Source organism: Echinops telfairi, unplaced genomic scaffold (assembly GCF_000313985.2).
Source record: "Echinops telfairi isolate 266 unplaced genomic scaffold, ASM31398v2 ScPeMD7_70;HRSCAF=299, whole genome shotgun sequence".
Classification (NCBI taxonomy): Eukaryota; Metazoa; Chordata; class Mammalia; order Afrosoricida; family Tenrecidae; genus Echinops; species Echinops telfairi.
In genome coordinates, this window is record NW_022103968.1 from 31,347,219 (window position 1) to 31,360,562 (window position 13,344).

The 13,344-nt window shown below is 51.3% G+C and overlaps 1 protein-coding gene across 4 annotated transcripts in view; it reads left to right on the plus strand.

The window, feature by feature from the left end:
* Positions 1-13,330, plus strand: part of MMS19 (MMS19 homolog, cytosolic iron-sulfur assembly component) — a 31,654-nt gene extending 18,324 nt beyond the window's left edge. Inside the window, exons 9-31 of one of the 4 annotated variants that reach the window (XM_004701026.4) lie at positions 862-948; positions 1,499-1,573; positions 1,961-2,038; positions 2,533-2,671; positions 2,879-3,033; positions 5,823-5,901; positions 6,094-6,219; positions 6,409-6,490; positions 6,777-6,877; positions 6,986-7,135; positions 7,959-8,114; positions 9,367-9,466; positions 9,996-10,098; positions 10,205-10,273; positions 10,477-10,603; positions 11,011-11,111; positions 11,204-11,260; positions 11,390-11,576; positions 11,809-11,891; positions 12,013-12,177; positions 12,257-12,316; positions 12,792-12,892; positions 12,970-13,330. In XM_004701026.4, coding sequence (XP_004701083.1) covers positions 862-948; positions 1,499-1,573; positions 1,961-2,038; positions 2,533-2,671; positions 2,879-3,033; positions 5,823-5,901; positions 6,094-6,219; positions 6,409-6,490; positions 6,777-6,877; positions 6,986-7,135; positions 7,959-8,114; positions 9,367-9,466; positions 9,996-10,098; positions 10,205-10,273; positions 10,477-10,603; positions 11,011-11,111; positions 11,204-11,260; positions 11,390-11,576; positions 11,809-11,891; positions 12,013-12,177; positions 12,257-12,316; positions 12,792-12,892; positions 12,970-12,997 — 2,409 coding nt within the window. In that variant the 3' untranslated portion in view covers positions 12,998-13,330. Of the gene's footprint in view, positions 1-861; positions 949-1,498; positions 1,574-1,960; positions 2,039-2,532; positions 2,672-2,878; positions 3,034-5,822; positions 5,902-6,093; positions 6,220-6,408; positions 6,491-6,776; positions 6,878-6,985; positions 7,136-7,958; positions 8,115-9,366; positions 9,467-9,995; positions 10,099-10,204; positions 10,274-10,476; positions 10,604-11,010; positions 11,112-11,203; positions 11,261-11,389; positions 11,577-11,808; positions 11,892-12,012; positions 12,178-12,256; positions 12,317-12,791; positions 12,893-12,969 lie in introns of those variants that run through there. The other 3 variants (XM_045291542.1, XM_045291543.1, XR_006680166.1) reach the window with 3 other exon arrangements.
* The last annotated feature ends 14 nt before the right edge of the window (positions 13,331-13,344 follow it).

A 13,344-nucleotide genomic window follows, 5' to 3' on the forward strand; every position in this document is an offset into this window, starting at 1 on the left:
CCAAGAGACTTTCTCTGTCTGAGCGGAATGTGCTGGTCGCCCTGCACTGTCGTTTATGAGAAGCAGAATGCTCCTGCCAAGACACTGGTTCAAAGTGAGGCCTGGCTTTAGCCTAGTTGTGCTAGAAATATTCTTCTTACCAACCCACTCTAGTCACATTCTGTCATCATAGTGGGTCTCACTCGTCCGTGTGAGGGCCCCTGTGAGTGCCAACGCTCCAGCTGCTCTGCGGGAGACAGACAGACCTCCTGCTCCTGGAAGGATTGACAGCCTGAGAAACCGGGGGCAGTTCTTCTCTGCTAGGCTAGCTGTGTGCAGAACCAACTCAACGGCGCCGACGGGGGTGGATTTTATATGCAACTGGATCAGGAGCAGCTAGGTAGTAAAAATTTTAGGCTTTGTGAGTCCGGTGGTGTGTTTTGCAACTATTCATCCCTGCCCTTAAAAGTACAAAAAAAATAGTATGTAGATTAAAGTGTATTTTAATAACATCTTACTGATGGGCACGGAAATTTTACTCTCGTGTAATTTTAATGTGCTGTGAAGTGTTCTTTGGGTTTATTTGCCACAGAAAACAGGAAGGTGGGGTGGGGAGATAGGTGAGATTACTGTTGTGGGAGTTGCAATCAGATGAAACAATGTGTAGGAATTCTTGAATGTGAAAAATGAGGAGCTGCTCTGGAAATTTCACCCAATTCACAACGAAAAGTTAACTAAGTTTTTGGAACAAAAATGTAAACGAAGAATTCCCAGCCCTCAAGAGCAAGCCTGTCTTTCACTGGGGCCTGCCATCCAACCGCTCCGCCAGGTGGGGTATAAACAGCACCCTGTTGTACAAACCATACTCTTCTCCCTCCCCAGCCCCCTAACGATCCCCATGGCATCCAGAGGGAAGATCTGATCCTGAGTCTTCGGGCTGTGCTGGCTTCAACACCCCGGTTTGCGGAGGTGGGTCTCCCAAGGTTGGGATCTATAGCCCTAGGCCATAGACAGCTCTGATAAAAGGAAAATTTCATAGACATTTTTGAGAGTGGCTTGTGGCATCTGGTAGCCAAACCTCCAAACTAGCAAGCTTTTCCTTTAAAATTGTAATTTACCGTACACAACGCTTGCTTTGGAAATGCCCCAGGTGAACTAGGCCCTTTTTTAGGTGATTTGGGGTCGGCTCACAGTTTGGCCGAAAGGTGACTTTTCCATGATAATTCCAGGCTTGGCACGAATAACACTGAGTTGGGGGGAAAAGAAAATGTTCTACAATTGATTGTGGTAAAGAGTGTGCAACTCTTCTTGATATTGTATGATATGTAGATGAAGTACCAATAAAACTGTTAAAAATAATCATAATTCCAGTCCTGGCCGTGGCTGCCCGAGTCTTGAGTGTAGCAGTCTTCAGTGTAGCACACTGCCCCTGAGGATTGGGACAGCGGAGGACACTGTTGACCTGATGTGGCTGAGCCACTGCCCATCCCAGACTTAAGTTCCTTCTTCTCTCCCATAGTTCCTGCTGCCCCTTCTGATCGAGAAAGTGGACTCCGAGATGCTGAGTGCCAAGCTTGATTCTCTGCAGACACTAGTGAGTGAGTTTGCTCCTTCTGGGGTCCATATGCTGCCTTTAGGCCAGTCAGGTTCTCGCAACTGTGGACTCCTAGAGAGCCAGGGAACAGATCAGTGGGCTCTGAAGGAGAATACCCGTGATCGGGTGTCTGTGTGTTGACGAAAGCCCCCAGCCGCACATTACCTCATCCCGTAGTCATGGAAGGTAACCTAGGGAAGGCCAGCTCGACCTCCCTCATTAGTCAAGCGGCTTTTACATCTGTCCCCTGATGGATGAGCTCCTAGTTCCCTGTGCTTTGGGTAGCACTGTTTGAAACTGCTGCTGGCTTTTCTGCCGAGCGGCAGGCTCCCTGCACCTGCTGCGGCCCGAGTGTGGTGGCTGGCAGGTGAGGCTGGTTCCTTGCAGAGTGCTTGCTGTGCTGTGTGTGGACAGGAGGAGCTGAAGGACTTCCTCCCCAGCCTGTGGGCTTCTATTCGCAGGGAGGTGAGTGTCACTCAGATTCACAACTCATCACTCCCCGCTGCCAGGTGGGAGGGAAAATACGACACCCTGCCCTTCACCCTGTAATGCCACTGGAGCCAAGCAAGGAGGCAAACTTCTAGTTGCGTGACAAGGGAAAGAGTCCCATGTGAGGGTCGCTGCCTAGGGGTAGCGCCTTGGCACGTGCCCCTGTCTTGCCCTCTCCTGGAGAAGAGCGTAGCTCGTGGCCCCATGCTGCCCAGAGGCAAGGGAGAGGAGTACAGTGGAGGAGCCTACACAGCTCCTGCTGACAGTGCACACCCCATTCCTCAGAGAGCATTCGTGTCAGCCCTACTGGGACCCCAGCAGGGTGAGAAGAACTCATGGGGGGACTGATTTCCAGTGCTGTGCTCTTAAGGTTCTCAAGGCCCCCACCGCTCCAAGGGACGAATCAGTGGCTGGGTGGGGTCTCACGCGGTATAGGCTCACCTCAGTAGCCCTGGGATCCTCCCTGACAGGTGTTCCAGACGGCCAGTGAGCGGGTGGAGACAGAGGGCCTGGCAGCCCTCCACTCCCTGACTGCGTGTCTGTCTCGCTCTGTGCTGAGGGCTGATGCTGAGGACCTCCTGGACTCCTTCCTCAGCAGCATCCTACAGGGTAATGGGGCGATGGCAGACAGAAGGGGGGTGAGCGCACGAGAGAGAAGAAAATGGCGTGGGGGCTGTGGTCCTGCTTCAGTTGAAGACCGTTGGAGGGGTAACTGCCAGCCCTCTGACTCAGGTCACAGTCGTCGGCTATGGTGGACTGCAGGGGAGCCGGCAGCGCCGGGCCCACTCCCAGGTCTATGATACGCTACCTCTCTAGACTGCAGGCACCATCTCTGTGAACCGGACATGAAGCTGGTGTGGCCTAGCGCCAAGCTGTTGCAGGCAGCCGCTGGGGCGTCCGCCCGGGCCTGCGACCACATCACCAGCAACGTCCTGCCTTTGCTACTGGAGCAGTTCCACAGGCACAGTCAGGTGAGGAGGTGGTGGGACGTGGGTGCCGGGACCTCGTTCTCCTAGAGGCTTGGAGCTTAAGACCCCGGTATAGATGGTAGACTTTGCACCCCTTAACTACCATTGGTTCTTTTGCTCATGTTTTCTGACTCTGTGTGTGTGTGTGTGTGTGTGTGTGTGTGTGTGTGTGTGCGCGCAAATACACATGAAAGTGACCATTTGTATCATTATCACATGTACAATCCGGTGGCATTCCCTACATTCACGGTGTTAGGTAACCATCGCCACTGTCTGCTGCCAGAATGCTTTCATCATCCCCATGAGAAATGCTCTACCCATCAAATGGTATCTTACTCCCTTCCCCTTCAGTCCTCCGTAATCTCCATTCTGCTTTGTCTCTGCATCAATCTCCTTGTTCTAAATACCTCAGAACGGTGCCATCGTACGAGAGCTGTCTCTGTATCTGGCCTACTTCGTGTAGCATGGTATGTCCAAGGTCTGTAGATGGTGAAGACGTGCCGTGCTCTCTCCCATTCTGCGGTGGCCTCTGCTCTCCTTCGATAAAGTCCACTTTGTCTGCTTTTCCCTCCTGTTGCTTTGGTGCCGTGCCCACCGCCAGGTCCAGAGTCAGGACGGCTGTTCCCTGTGTTTCTTTCACCGAAGAGTTTTACACTTTCGTTCTTAAACGTAGGACTGTGACTATTTTGAGTTAATTTTTATACATGGGGTAAGAACTGACTTCATTCATCCTTTTACATGTGGCTATCTAGTTTTCCCAGAACTGTTTGCTGAAAAGACTGCCCTTGCCCCATTGAATGGTCTTAGTACCTTGGTTGAAAGACAGTTGACCGTAGAGTAAGCATTTACCCCTAGGCGCACTGCCCTATTTCATTGATCTACATTGTCCAACCTTTTGCCGTCTCTACTATCACTGTACATTTGTAGCACGTTTCAAAATCAGGAAGTGTGAGCCCTCATTCTTGTGTTTTTACCTTTTTGTTTTGGCTATTCAGGCCCCTTTATATTTTTTAACTAGTTTTAGGATGGATTTTCCTGTTTATGTAGAAAACACTTGAGAATTTGATTGGGATTGCATTGAATCTGTAGGTAGCCTTGAGTAGTGTTGTCATTTGAACAATATTAATAACATTAAATCCTTCCCATCTGGATATATTCCACTTTTTTAGGTCTTTATTTCTTTGAGCAGTATTTTGTAGTTTTTAATGTGTAAATCTTTCACATCCTTTGTTACGTTCATTAGGTCTAATGGGTGAGTTCTTTAGGATTTCTGATCAGGAATTATGCTGTATATGAACAAAAATAATTTTAGGACATCATTTGCTATTGGGTTGTGTTTTATTGCCTAATTACTTTGGCTAGAACTTTCAGTGCTATGTTTAATAGAAGTGCCCAAAGCCAACCTCCTTGTCTTGTTTTTCATTGGAGGGAGCTTTCGACGTTTGCCCGAGTATAATGTTAGGTAGTTTGATGTGTTTTCCTGGATAGCCTCGATCCTGTTGAGCTTCTATCCCTACTTTGAGTGTTTGTATCATGAAAGGGGCCAGAATTTGTCAAATACTTTTTATGTATCAACTGAGACGATCATGTTGGTTTTCTTCCATCATTCTGTTAATGTGGTTTATTATATTGATTGACTTCTGTATGCTAGACCATCTTTGCAGTCTAAGGACAAATCCTACTTGATATAATCCTTTCGAAATTCCACTAAATTTGGTCCGCCAGTGTTTTGTTGACAATTTCAAGAGAGATGACGTTGATGGCCTGATAGCTCTCTCCCACACCCGTTTCTGGCTTCACTGGCTGGAGAGTCCGCCTTAGCACGAGTCAGGAAGTGTCTCTGCCTTTCACGTCTGTAGCAACAGTTTGAGAAAAGTTGATGTTGATTCTCTCAGGTGTTGTAATGTTCAGTAACGCCATCTGGCCCTCTTATGGTATGTTTGTCTGTCTGTGTTTTCAGGTACTAATTCCTGAGATTTTCTATTTCTGTATGAATCAGTGTTGGCAGCTTGTGTGTCTAGGAACTTGTTTCAACTGAGTTACCCAGTACGTCGGTGTTCGTAGTACTCTATCCTCCTTCTTGTTTCTATCAAACCAGACGTTAAAAAGTAAAACAGGACCCCACTTTCACTTTTATCTTACTAATTTAAAAACTCTTTTTTCTTCCTTAACCTGACTTATGTGATTTGTCAATTTTATTGATCTTCTCAACGTACCAACTTTTACTTTTGTTGATTTACCTCTATTTTTCTATTGTTTCATTTTCCTCCATTCTGACCTTTGTCTTTTTCCTTCCTAGTGCTCACTTTGTGTGCGTGTGGGGGGTGCCATATTAATTTTTCTCTATTAATCCGAGATTTCCCCCCCTTTTTTATTGTTGGCATGTATAGGGATAAATTCCCTTCTTAGTACTGCTTTTGCTGCATCCCATAACTTTTGGTGTATGGTTTTGTTTTTATTTACCTCGAGATATTTTCTAATTTCCCTGGTGATTTCTTTGAGCCACGGGTTAAAATAGTGTAATTTCTAGTTTTTCTTAATTTTCCAGTTTTTCCTTGTATTGTTGATTTATAGTTTCATTCCTTGTATTATTGATTTATAGCTTCATTCAATTGTGACCAGAAAAGATACTATTATTTTAATCTTTTAAACATTTACTAAGGTTTTGTGGCCCAGTCTTCTTAATGTTCCACATGCATTTGAGAAGACTGCATTCTGCTGTTTGGGGGATACACACACCTGTGTATATACATAAGTACTTGTTGACTCCAGCACCCCTTAAAACTTTACAGAGCAACCAGCGGCGGACAATCCTTGAAATGATGCTGGGGTTTTTGAAGCTGCAGCAGAAATGGGGCTCTGAGGACAAAGGTGAGGTCCTCTTGCAGTTACAGTAACCTGGGGGCTGTTTGTCACTGTATGTGGCCTTGCCAAGGCTAGCAGGGCGGAGCGTGGTTTAGAATAGAGGCCCTGTGTAGAGGTTGTAGCACAAGACAGCACATCATGAAAGAGAAGTCAGGACTGTGAAATATAAGGGCTTCACGCTACACCATCTCTCCTCAGATGAAAGGCCTCTGAGTGGCTTCAAGGATCAGCTGTGCTCACTGGTGTTCATGACCCTGACAGACCCCAGCACCCAGCTTCAGCTTGTTGGCATCCGTACACTCACAGTCCTGGGTGCCCAGCCAGGTACATCTAGGAGGGAGAGATGTAGGGCATGGGTCAGTCTCATGGGACTCCCATGAGACTGTCTGCTTTAAGTGAAGAGCAGTCTGCTTTCTGGTTCGCCCCACAGCTCCACATGGTTTGGGATCTGCCGTAGGATTTGGGGAGGCTGCAGGGGAAGACAGATGAGGTTCTTGTTCCCTTTGACCACAGATCTCCTGTCTTCTGAGGACTTGGAGCTGGCAGTGGGCCACCTGTACAGGCTGAGTTTCCTGGAGGAGGAGTCCCAGAGTTGGTGAGGGTCTAAAGCAGATCGAGCCCCCTCTGCACTGCCTGTCTGTCAACAAGAGAACCAGCAAGGACTGAGGCTCTTGCTTCTGACCCTTGGCTCTCCTTAGGGGATGTGGGCCCCGTGTTTTGACGCCGACTGCTAACCAGTTGGAGAGCTGCAAGGCTGTTCTTCTCTTGGCATTAAGAAGCCATGTCCAACTCGGTGGTATAGGGACGTGAGTGCTGCTTTTCAGCCAGGTGGCCTCCTGAGGCCACAGCTCAGCTAATCCTCCTCTGCCCTATGCCCCCAGCAGGATGGCAGCCATGGAAGCATCAGGAAGCCTAGCCACTCTCTACCCTGTGGCCTTCAGCCGCCACCTAGTGCCCAAGCTTGCCAAGGAGCTGAGTGATGGTATGTTCTCTGACCTTCTGAAACCCTCCTTCCAGGGAGACTTGGGGGGGGGTGGGGGGACATGCTCCCCATCACACAGTGAAACCTTGTCTCTTGTGTTGCTGTCAGAGGAGTCAGATTTGGCTGGAGGTGAAGAGCCCTCCAAATGCCCACGGCATCTGCTCTGTCTGCAAGCTCTGTCTGCTGTATCGACACATCCCAGCCTGGTTGAGGAGACCCTCCCACTGTTGCTCCAGCATCTCTGCCAGATGAACAAAGGTAACCATCTCCCATGAATCAGAAATGAGTGGCCAGGAGCTGGGCTGAGTGGGGAGCAGGAGTCAGGTATGGAACTGATGCGTCTAAGGCAGTGGCTCTAATTGTAGCTGCTCATAAAAGTCATGTGAACACTTTTAAAATTCCATCCCTGAAGAAGGGTGGGCCTTGGGCAAGAATAAAAGGAGTGGGTTCGGGACTGGAAAAAAAAAGAAAGAAAGAAAAAGAATAAAAGGAGTGCCCAGGTAACTTCAGCATGCACTCAGACGTGTGCCTTCAAGGCCTTGCTACTCGAAATGTGGGCCATGGGCGCCCACTGATGAGAGCCTGCATTTCCCGAGGCCCCCCAAGTAACATGTCAGACACCCTCCCTCACACTTGTGTGAGACCTGCTGTTCCGAGTTGAAAGACACAGCAGCTATTACAACTGCACAGTCACCACAGGCCCACACTAACCCCTGGGGCTGCCTGCTTCTCGACACCCACCCTTCCAGAGTACGGGTTCCAGCCGCGTCGTGTAGGAAGAACAATGGGCTCAGTGTGACCCAGGCCTGGTTCCTAATGCTGCGCTCCTGTGGCCCATGACCTTACAGAGAACCATGTCTAGCTTCGTCAAGCCCCATGCCCGCCTCTACAGAATGGGGGAGTATGGTGCTTCGGTGTCAAACAGAATGTTTACAGGAGCTTGTGTTGCTGAGCCAAAGCCAGACAGCTTCAGTACTGAACAGATGAACTCATTTTTCATCCTTCTTGCCGTCCATCTGCAGTATCTGAACTGCCTGGAGGTGCAAACCTTACAGAGTACTCTGGCTTTCTGACCTTGCAGGCATCCGGGCTGCGGGATCCAGTGAAGTTATTGCTGTCTGTCAAAGCCTACAGCAAGTGGCCGAAAAATGCCAGCAGGACCCCAAGAGCTGCTGGTATTTCCATCAGACGGCTGTTCCTTGCCTGCTTGCCCTGGCGGTGCAGGCATCCATGCCAGGTAACTCACCTCTGGAAGGTCTTCCTCTCCGTTGAACAGCTCTGCCACCCTCTGTGTGCTGCTGGTACTGCATTCCGTACCATCTGCCTTGTAGGTATTTTGCTTGTTTCCTCATTTGTGAAACAGATAGAGGAATATTTCACAGGGTAGTTGTTAGGGTTAGAGTGAGATCATGTATGGTGCCTGTAAATGAAAAAGGAGTCCTGGTGGCAGAGTGGATTGGGCTCTTGACTCCAAGATCAGTGGTTCAAACCCACCAGCTGCTCCTTGGGGGGAAAGATGCAGTTTTTGTACATCCATAAAGATTTGTTGCCCTGGAAACCCTATGGGGCAATTCAGTTCTGTCAGACCGATTCAGGATTGACTCAGTAGTAGTGGGTATAAATAATATGAACCCATGAAGATAGGTCATGTTACATAAGTCTTTGAAAAGACATTATTTCTACCTGTTGGCTAGCTACTCATTTTCCACTGTTGCCAAATATACAGACTGCTGTGTGCAAAGTCCCAGAGAGCTCACAGTGGCCCCATTAAGCCAGTCGTGTTCCTAGTCCCTTGCTTGCTGCTGCTGCTGCTGTTAGGTGGTGACTCCAATTCATAGTGACCCAAGCAGAATAGAACCCTACCCAGACCTGTGGCACAGTTTCTCATTTGAGCCCACAATTCTCATTCTCATTTGAGCCCACAATTGCAGCCACTGTGACAATCCATCGTGCCAAGGGCCTTCCTCTCTTTGCTGACGCTCTACCAAAAGCATGAGGCCCTTCCCCTGACAGTGTGTCCAAAGTACACGAGGCGGGTCTCACCGCCCTGGACTCTAAGGTGCATTCTGACTGTGCTTCTTCCAAGACAGATTTGTGTTTCTGGTAGGCCATGGGACTTTCAGTGCTCGTGTCAATACTTTAGTTCAAATCCAGTTTTCTTATTCATTATCCAATGTCCACATACATATGGAGCGCTTGAAAATACCCTCAAAGTGAAAGCCTTGCTCTTCGCCCAACGCAGTACGTGTGTTGCGTTCTTGACTCTTGTCTCCAAGTAAAATGAAGCTCTTACGTTAGTCTTTTCGAGTTACCTTGATGACTATTGAACCACTAGAGGCAGATGGAAAACGGGTGCTGTTGTCACTCGGATCCTTCCTCAGGATCCGGATGATGACAGGGCCTGGTGCTGATGACTGACAGAGTGGTGATGACACGACTCCCTGAGGCAGCCATGGCCACATGGTGCTGTGTGTGTATGACTTTTGCAGAGGAGGAGCCGTCGGTGCTCAGGAAAGTGCTGTTGGAGGAGGAGGTCCTAGCTGCCATGGTGTCTGTCATTGGCACAGCCACCACCCACCTGAGCCCTGAGTGAGTGACACTTCCCGGCTTCCCAGGGAAGACGGCTGCTTTCTGAGCTGCCCTTGTACCCAGCGTCAGATCTGGAGGCAGAGGAAGAGGAGGGGGTCTTGGCATCATAGGCCTGTTAGGTGGCAGGGCCTCAGCTGGGCCAGTGGGTCTTAGCTATAGATCGGCATAATCATTACCTGTGGTGCTTTTTAAAAAGACAAAGGGGCTTCCAGATGTTCATGGGGAAATTCTGTTTTCCTTTAATCCCTGTGTCTGGGAACTTGCCAAAGCCCCTCCCTCGCAGCGTCCTGCGTGTTCTCGCTAGTGTGAGCTGCCAAAGAGGGCTTGAGCTGTGTGCCGCTTGTGTGCCACCAGGGTCTAGAACCACACGGCACTGGCACTCACAGCTGCTGGGCCCCACCCAATCTGTTGAGTTCAAGAATAATCAGGCTTGACCCTCTGGCTCAGGGGCTGTAGTGTGGACCCCCGCTGGGAGAGCTCTGCTGTGGAGCCAGGGCGCCCAGTGAACCAGGTGTGTCCCCCACCCCAGCCTAGCTTCCCAGAGTGCAGCCCGCATCATGCCCCTCTTCCTGGATGGCGACACCTCCTTCCTGCCAGAAAACAGCTTCCCTTGCAGATTCCAGCCGTTCCAGGTGAGGAAACTCCTAGATGGATCTGACTGAGGGGAAGCTGGGGTAGAGGAAGGACCCCCAGCCTGGTACAGGCAGGACAGGCTCAAGGCTGCTTCTTCCGTGGCAGGACGGCCCCTCAGGGCAGAGGCGGCTGGTGGCCCTGCTCATGGCGTTTGTCTGCTCCCTGCCGAGAAATGTGAGTGGGCGCGCAAATGAGGGGGCCTCCCTACCGAGGGAAGGTGGGTGTTGGGGGGGTGGGGGCTCTGGGCTGAATTTTACCACAGGTTGAGCGGGTGTCCTTTCATGTCCCCCACTGGGGACTCGAATGCTCAGCTGCCCTGTTCCGCTCTTGGAGTTGAAGTGTTTTCCAGGTCCGTTACATGAGCAGGTTTTCTGTAGGTGGAAGTCCCTCAGCTGAACCAACTCATGCAGGAGCTTCTCCAGCTGAGCTGCAGCCACAGTTGCCCCTTCTCCTCCACTGCTGCCGCCAAGTGCTTTGCAGGCCTCCTCAACAAGCACCCCGCAGGTACTAGAAGGAGCGGAGGGCAAGCCTGGAGCCAGAGCTCCCCAAATGCCCTAAAGAGGCGCTTGCTAATAGTGCAGCAGGGCGTCAGCTGTCCAGGCTCTCCCGTTGGGAGTAGAGACAGATGAGTTAGGCACAGCATTGCAGGGCTGAGGGGAGGAGGGGGGTAAGAGCAGCGTGCCGTCCAACTAACTCCTCCAGCTACGCTGTGACCGACTACTCTTTGCTGCCAGTAGACAGCCCTGCTGCTCTGTAAATGCACACACACACAAAATGAGGATCCCAGTTTTCTGTGTCTACATCCCAAGTGATAAAAGTAAAAACTCTTAGCAGCTTCCCAGGGAGCTCTGCATTTAGACGGTGGGCAGTAGCCCTCCAGCATGCGTCAGCATTTCTTCCCTCCTCTCTAGGGCAGCAGTTAGATGAATTCCTTCAGCTGGCTCTGGACAAAGTGGAGGCTGGCCTGGGCTCTGGACCTTGTCGTATACCGGCATTCACATTGCTCCTCTGGGTAAGGACTTGTCCAGTTAAGTAAAATGTGTCTACTTGGCCATGAACCAAAACATGTGCTTCTCAAGGTTCATGCGTGCCTTCTGATTACAGGTAACAAAGGCCCTGGTGCTCAGGTACCATCCTCTCAGCTCCCGCCTCACAGACCGAGTAAGTCCTTTCTGGAGCCTGGGGAGCCTAGGATCGGAGCAGGGACTTCCAGGGACCTCATCAGCCCAATGCAGTGTCCATTCTTTCCTCAGTAGTCCAGCAGCTTCTCCTCGGTGTCTTTCTTTCTAGCTGATGGGGCTCCTGAGTGACCCAGAACTCGGTCCAACAGCAGCTGATGGCTTCTCTCTGCTCATGTCCGACTGCTCCGACGTGCTGACTCGCGCGGGCCATGCTGAGGTGCGGATCATGTTCCGTCAGCGGTTCTTCACGGATAACATGCCTGCCTTGGTTCAGGGCTTCCATGCTGCTGCCCAAGGTGAGGAGCGCCTGCAGGGCCCCGGACACAGACGCCTCCTCTGCCTGGGCCCTTAGGGCCTGATGGCTGCCCGGAGCTGTGGGCTGGTTATACCCAGAAGACGAAAGGCTCAGATCCCTGGCCCATATTTTCCCCACGACTGGCAACCTGCTGATTCTGAACGTGAGGGGCCTCTGCCTCTGCTGCTGCTCCAGTCCCAGGCTCTTTCCAGTTTCTCGTCCTGTTTCCACAGATGTGAAGCCCAATTACCTGAAGGGTCTGTCTTATGTCCTTAACAGACTGCCCAAGCCTGTGCTCCTGCCAGAGCTGCCCACGGTGAGTTTTACAGCCGCAGCCTCTAGCAAGGGACAGAGCCATGGCTTTTCCAGTGGAACAGAAAAAGGTGGTGGCTCGCCAGCCCTTCAGACCACATGCCCATCCCCGCTTTGCCCCATAGCTCCTGTCCTTGCTGCTGGAGGCCCTTTCCTGCCCAGACTGTGTGGTACAGCTCTCCACCCTCAGCTGCCTCCAGCCTCTTCTCCTGGAAGCACCCCAAGTCATGAGTCTCCACGTGGACACCCTCGTCACCAAGTTCCTGAACCTCAGCTCCAGCCCGTCCATGGTGTGTTTAACCCCAGCGCCCTGGGCATTTTGGTCTCGGCTTCCGGGTCTCCCCTCACCTCCTTGTGGTTGTGTTCCAGGTGGTCCGGATGGCTGCCCTGCAGTGCATGCATGCGCTCACGCGCCTTCCCGTCCCTGTGGTGAGTACTCATGTGTCCCTCCCTGACCTGGGAGACTCTCAGTGCCTTAGTCACATGGCATTAGCGGCTGCTCCGTGACTGAGGTATGGGCTACAAAGTGCAAATAAGCAAAGATTTTCTTCCTTGAGCCCAGAATGGACCCAGTATATCCGCACTAACCCAGAAATCCGGAGTCCTGGTGGCAGTGTGGTGTAGGTGTTGGGCTACAAGCCCCAGAGTCAGTAGTTCAAACCCACCAGGCGCTTCTCTAGAGAAAATGGGCTGTCTGTTCCCATAAAGACTTCCAGTCCCTGACTCTCGATGGGATCTCGGTGGGTCGGAGACGACTTTTGCTGGTGTTTTCATAATAAAGCGGCCTTCCCGCCACCCGGCACCCCCTGGAATCCCTAACGGGAAAGGACAAGCTGTGCGTTCTTGTAGAGTGACCTGGACAGTCAGGGGCGACTCTCTGTTGATGATTTCTCTGCCTTCCCAGCTGCTGCCATACAAACCACAGGTGGTCCGGGCCTTAGCCAAGCCCCTGGATGACAAGAAGAGACTGGTGCGCAAAGAAGCCGTGTCAGCCAGGGGAGAGTGGTGAGTGTCCAGACTGTGGAGACGGGGTCTGAAACAAGCTGCTCGGCGACCGCTGCCAGTGTTCTTTTTGCTTGCAGGTTTCTGCTGGGGAGCCCCGGCAGCTGAGCCCTCGGTTGGCTGACTGTTCGCACCGACAATCGAGCCCAGAGTTACTCACCACCGAGCCATCCTACTCGAGTCTGGGGGCCCACAGACCTCTGGACACCTCTCCTGCTCACCCAGCACCAGTGCTGGGCCTCTGCTGCAGGGCTGCTCCAGAGGCTGCTGACTTGTGACAGCTGGTGAAGCACTGGACCAAGAGAGGACTTGTACTAGAGGAGGATTTGGGATGGGGTCTTCCAGTGATAGGGCAGGAAGAGGAAGAGGATGGTGGCCCTGAGGCCAACGAGAGTGGATGTGTGCGTGTACCTGCTGGAGAATAAAGAGCGCTTTTGGTAATGGGGCTGTCAGGT